The 5930-nt window shown below is 45.3% G+C and overlaps 1 protein-coding gene across 1 annotated transcript; it reads left to right on the plus strand.

The window, feature by feature from the left end:
* The first annotated feature begins 276 nt into the window (after nt 1-276).
* On the plus strand, nt 277-2267 carry LOC148094660 (uncharacterized). Its single transcript, XM_087837286.1, has 2 exons — nt 277-1252; nt 1709-2267. The coding sequence occupies exons 1-2, from the start codon at nt 340-342 to the stop codon at nt 2221-2223; spliced, it is 1428 nt and encodes a 475-aa protein (XP_087693412.1). The 5' UTR covers nt 277-339; the 3' UTR covers nt 2224-2267.
* Nucleotides 2268-5930: the final 3663 nt, after the last annotated feature.

Here is a 5930-nt window from a genome sequence, read left to right on the forward strand (position 1 = left end):
GAGCCATTCTATTTGGATATTTCCGAAACAAACTCCGTCGTAAACGGGGTGTTGTTTCAGAAAAAAGGGGGGAGTAGGGATGTTCTCATGTATGTTAGTATAAAACTGCATCCAACAGAAGCAAGACATCCCACATGCACACAACATGCAGCAGGGGTTGCCAAAGTCATTCAGAAGACAGCACATGTAGTGAGAGGACATCCATTAAAAATACTCACTACACATAGTATAGTGGCGTACGTGAACTCACAAGCATTTAGTATGACACCACGGGCGCAACAGAAATTGAGTAAAGTTTTGGAGGCTCCAAATTTGACATTCACACATGAAGGAACTAACATGGCAGATTTAATGGGAGCAGGGGAACCACATGACTGCGTCAAAAGAGCACAGGTTGAAGAAAAAATTAGAGAGGACCTGAAGGCGGAACCTATACCTGGAGCTGAGGATTGGTTCACAGATGGATGTTGCCACAGAGATGAAGAAGGACTAAAAACCGGCTATGCGGTGGTCTGTAGAGTAGGAAATGAGTATCAGGTCAAAGAAGCAGGAAGGATTGAGGGACAGCAGTCGGCTCAGAGAGCTGAAGTGATAGCCCTAGCTCGAGCTTTGAGGTTAGCTAAGGATATGAGAGTGAACATCTACACTGACTCAGCGTATGCATTCGGAGCAGCGCACGTGGAGCTGCCTCAATGGAAAAGAGCAGGATTCAGAACAGCAACCAACGCACCTATTTGCCACAAGAAGGAACTGGAGGAACTGGAGGAGGCCTTGGGCGATCCAAGAGAAGTGAGTATCATAAAATGCAAAGGGCACTCACAAGGAACCAGCATGGTGGCAAAAGGAAACCAGAAAGCGGACGAAGCCGCAAAGGAGGCAGCAGGCTATAAAGGACGGAGACAAATGATACAGGTAATTGCAGAAGAGGAAGGGCCAATTAACCAAACGGAGGAGGTCAAACAGGCCCAGGAGGAGGCATCCCCAGAGGAAAAGGGGGTGTGGAAAAACAAGGGAGCCTGGCAGGATGGAGGCTTGTGGAGGGGGCCAGACGGGCGTCCCGTGCTAACAGACGAAATGGCGAAACAGAAGGTGAGCGAGGCCCACGGGCTTGGACACGTCGGGATAGCACAGATGGAGAGAAATCTGTGTCACTGGTGGCACCCTAACCTCAGAGAAATGATAAGGGAGAAGGCCAAAATGTGTCTAATCTGTGGAGCACACAATCCCAAGCCAGTGATCAAACCAGAATTGGGTAAGTTCCGGATGCCTGAGAGGCCGGGAGAGGAGATTGTCATTGATTTCACTGATATGATTGATTCAGGCCCTGGTGGTCTTCGTTATTTGTTGGTGTGTGTAGATGTACTGACCGGCTGGCCAGAGGCATGGGCGACTAAAAAGGAAGATGCGAGGACCGTGATCAAATGTTTAATCAATCATTATATTCCTCGACATGGGTTCCCTAAAAGAATTTGATCAGATAATGGAACCCACTTTAAAAATCAAGATTTGGCAAAGGTGGAAAAAATGTTGGGAGTTCAGCACAAATTTGGAACAGTGTATCATCCTCAATCCCAAGGGAAAGTAGAAAGGATGAACTTAAATTTGAAAAATAAATTAGCTAAAATCTGCGCGCAAACAGGGCTCAATTGGGTCGCTGCCCTGCCGATTGCGTTGATGACCATAAGATGTTCTGTTAATCAGTCCACAGGTTTCACGCCATACGAGCTGCTGACTGGGAGACAGTTTCCGGCACCTTGGACGGTGGGCCCGGTCGAACAGGGCACGAGAGGGAACAGGTCTCACGCAGACTATTGGAACGAGTTAAAGGCGCTTGTGTCCAGCTTCACAAAGCAGGTGGCTTGTGAAAAACCCCCAGGAGAAGGAGAGGTCCCAGACGCGAGAGTGGTGTGGCTGAAGGTCATCAAACGCAAGTGGAAGGAACCTCGTTGGACTGGCCCATACGAGGTGTTTGCCAGGACGGCGAAAGCGGTTCAACTGAAAGGGAAAGGCGACAACTGGTACCACTGGTCGCAGTGTGCACCGGCACACGACAGCTGGGTGGAAAAAATTGCAACTCCACCCAACACAGGTGAAAAACAGAGGCAGAATAAACCCTCACACCTGTGCAACAGGCCGACCGGTAGTCTACCTGGGAGGCCGAAGAACGAAGACCAGCTTAGGAGGAAGTCACCGCGACAGCAAAAAGGAGCGGTATCAAATTGAAGATTTCACATAAAGGCTTTGATAAGAAGAGTTTTGAACTTGTATGTAAAAAAAAAACACAAAAAAACAAAAAAACAAAAAAAAAACAAAAAACAAGTCACACATGATACAATGCCATCACAACAATCAGAAACCTGTGATGAGAGAGAAGTTACAAAAATTAACAAAATGTTACTTAGTTTGATGTTAACTATGTTATTAATCACCGGTATATGTTTTTTGGTTTATTTGTTGCAGACCGGCCCACGCAGACTGTCTGAGCACGGAGGTCATTCCAGCCCCGCGCCACTCGATATGCCACTCAGTGAACTCAAGTCGCGGGCGAGAATGAAGCGCGAAATCTCTGGTAAAACGGATGAGTGTCTCAGCACTTATGGTGGTTTAGAATTAGATTATGTTAACGGCTCCACAACCTCTTTTACGTTTGATTTGTGTGATGTTTTTAACTGTAAGGGCGCAAGCGGCAATTGGAGGGGATACAATGTGTGGATCTGCTGGGATTACTCAGTGAGTACACACTGCGAAAGGGGAAATCGGCCTTATGACGGGTGGTGTAGGAATTGGAATCAGGTAAAGGGTTATACTGGGGAAAATTGGGAACCGTCAGAATTAGGACCAGGAAATGAGCTTAAACTTCAAAGGGATTACAGTCCATCTAAAAATCTGTTGACTTTGTCATTGGGGAATTGGCAGCAGGAAAAACCTGTATATTTAGTTGTGGGTGTGGAAACTGCAGGAGTTGATCCAAAAAGGTTAATTAAAGTTAATTTCTTAGAAAAACATAACCTAGTACAGTCAGTTAGAAAAGAAACAGCAACACACGTGACTTTCAATCCAATCAACTCTGTTACTTCTTTTACAGGCCAGAAAGGAAGCGGGTCGTCGGAGGCGGTACCAGAGGAGCAGGAACCAAACGGTAGACGGGTCCTGTCAGTGGACTACAGTACACTAAAACCTCGAGATTTGATTGAACGCGCCACCGGGTTCAGTGACAGCAACATCTGGCTGGACTGGATGGCTCAAAATGCGAGAGAACAAAAATTGTCTAATTGTGTAGCTTGTGCTTCCGCTAGAACGCGTTTGTTCACAGAGCCTGCGCCACTGCATCCAGAGGATCAGTGGGGCTATAATTGCATGTTGCGAATGACGAGAGAAGTAGTGAATAGTGGGAATTGCACTGTTTTGTCCAGTTTATTTCCCCCTATCCACAAATACACCCAAGTAGGACCGTTTATGCCTAGAAAGGATAATTATACGTGTTTTAAGTTCTCCACGGATAAAGTAAAGTATAATTTGGGAGAAATTGATCCCAGTTGGTGTTCTGTTACACACCTGGGGAGGACCACAAATAATGTGAGTGATGCATCTACATTGATTGGAACCTGGGCCAGGAGCGGGCTGTATTATTATTGCGGCCACAAGACTCTTTTGGTTCGTGTTCCTCTGGGAAGCGTGGGGACGTGCGCGATGGTGAGACTAGGAGCGCCACTTATGCTAATTGGAAATCAGGTAAAAGCGACCCCACAGCGCAACACACGCACATTGGAAGCCAGACGCAAGAGACACATTTTGCTAAAAAGACAAATTGATGGAACACATGTTTATGACCCTCGAATGAATTCACCAACCTGGATCGACTCCATTGGAGTGCCCAGGGGGGTTCCAAGTGAAACTTACTATAAACTTGCTGACCAAATAGCAGCCGGTTTTGAAAATCTTCCAATAATCTCTGCTTTCTTTCCAGTGACCCCAAACAAGAACGTAGACAGGATTAATTATGTTCATTATAATGTGCTGAGACTCTCTAACCTGACCAGAGACGGGATGGAGGGGTTAGCGGAGCAGGTGGGTCCCACCTCATTAATGGGTGTGCAAAATAGGATGGCCCTTGATATGCTATTAGCAGAAAAAGGGGGCGTTTGTGCCATGTTTGGAGATCAGTGCTGCACCTTCATTCCAAACAACACCGCTCCGGACGGCTCAGTGACTCGGGCTCTTGAGGGCTTAAAGAGCCTGTCTGAAACGATGCATGATCACTCAGGAGTTGACAATCCGCTGGAGGGCTGGATGGACTCGGTGTTCGGACGGTGGAAAGGGCTTGTGCTTTCGGTCATGCTTACTTTGTCTGTTTTGGTGGGTATTTTTGTTATTTGTGGGTGTTGTCTCATTCCTTGTGCCAGAGCATTGTTGGAGAAAGTGATCACAAGGGCAGTGGACCCTAGAGTTGTGACTCCGATGTCCATGATGCCATTGATGCACGTAGAACAGGCTGTGTAGATCAAGAATTGATATAACATTTGGTGTTGTGACCTCTGGATTCTCCTAGAGGTCAACAGAGGGAATTGTCGGGTGAAAAGGGGTGTTTTACTTCATTTTTAGCAGAATCATCATCATTATATCAGAATCATTTAATAAGCATTGCATTAAACATTGATTGAAGCTATTGACATTACATTTAACCTTTGTATTACAGTGATTGTTATAACCTGGTGTTAATCTTTTATTTACAGGTGTCAGAATAATTATATGATCTCTCTTTGCAGGTGTAAACATGATCACCTTATACATATGGCAGTTTGTTGCTTATTATAGAGTTGTGCCCGAGTTAATAAAGGTCAAAAACTTCAGTCAGCGTTATGACTGGCTGATCCATGGTGTGGGATGACTTTGGGCCCAGGAGGTTGCACGCGCTTACATAACACTGATATTATGTGATTCTTTGTGATTTTTTATTCAGTTATATCTTTTTATTAAGTTTTTAAGTAGTGGTAGTTCATTAAACCAATCTTCATTTAATATGGTATCCCTGACTCAGTGTATTATATACAGGTCAACTTGATAATTTGGAAAACCTTGCAGCTGTAATGTTGTGTCTCCGTAGGGGACAGTTTGCTCCAAGGAGAGGCGCTGGAGCCAGTGTCTGTCCTCGAGACGAAGAGAATGTTTTTCTTGATGTGTCTAAAGTTGTCAATATTGACTGTATTGTACTATCTGTACGCATGAGGGGGCGTTCTAATACCCTGATTTTCATAAAACAATGAGTGTGTGGAGTTTGTATTGAGATCTGATGCTGTCTGATGTATGGTGTCCATCTCCCACGCGTGTGTTCATTAAATCATCGTTTGACTTGACCCGGCCGGACCAGTGTGGTTATTTTGGGTTTTCCTCCTGTATCCCTCCTCAATATTTGAATCCGTAACAGAGGTCAGTTTCTTTATCATTAACATGCAAACTGTACTAACCATTGATCAACAAACTGATGAAAACCCATTGATCAAAGACCACTGATCAGGGACCATGAATACTATTCACAGAGCGTTGGGGAATGGTTACAATCACAGCATTGTAAGATGGGGAAAGATGTAAACTTAGGCCCCCCTCCTTGATTCAGAGGTGGTCTTTCCTTTTTTGTGTAAATTGCCTCCGTGACACCACGCTCAAACCAATGTTCTTCCCTGTCCAGGATGTGTACATAATCATCATTGAAAGAGTGTGTGCAAAAGGTGGACACGCTGTCTGTGCTTATTTTCTCTTTTATTGTAGTGAGACACAACTGACAGTTTTTCTCTCGACTTTTGGCTCAGCACCCACTCATTCAGCTTTCCAGCTGCACTCCGACACTCCTCTCCCACACACCGCTCCAGTTTTACTAAATCATAAAGGAAGAGAGCGAGCTCATTAACAAAACACCACACACCTGTCCAACC

Source organism: Neolamprologus brichardi, unplaced genomic scaffold (genome assembly GCF_056152115.1).
Source record: "Neolamprologus brichardi isolate AB-2024 unplaced genomic scaffold, ASM5615211v1 NODE_ptg000031l+_length_7269946_cov_1, whole genome shotgun sequence".
In the NCBI taxonomy this organism is placed as follows: domain Eukaryota; kingdom Metazoa; phylum Chordata; class Actinopteri; order Cichliformes; family Cichlidae; genus Neolamprologus; species Neolamprologus brichardi.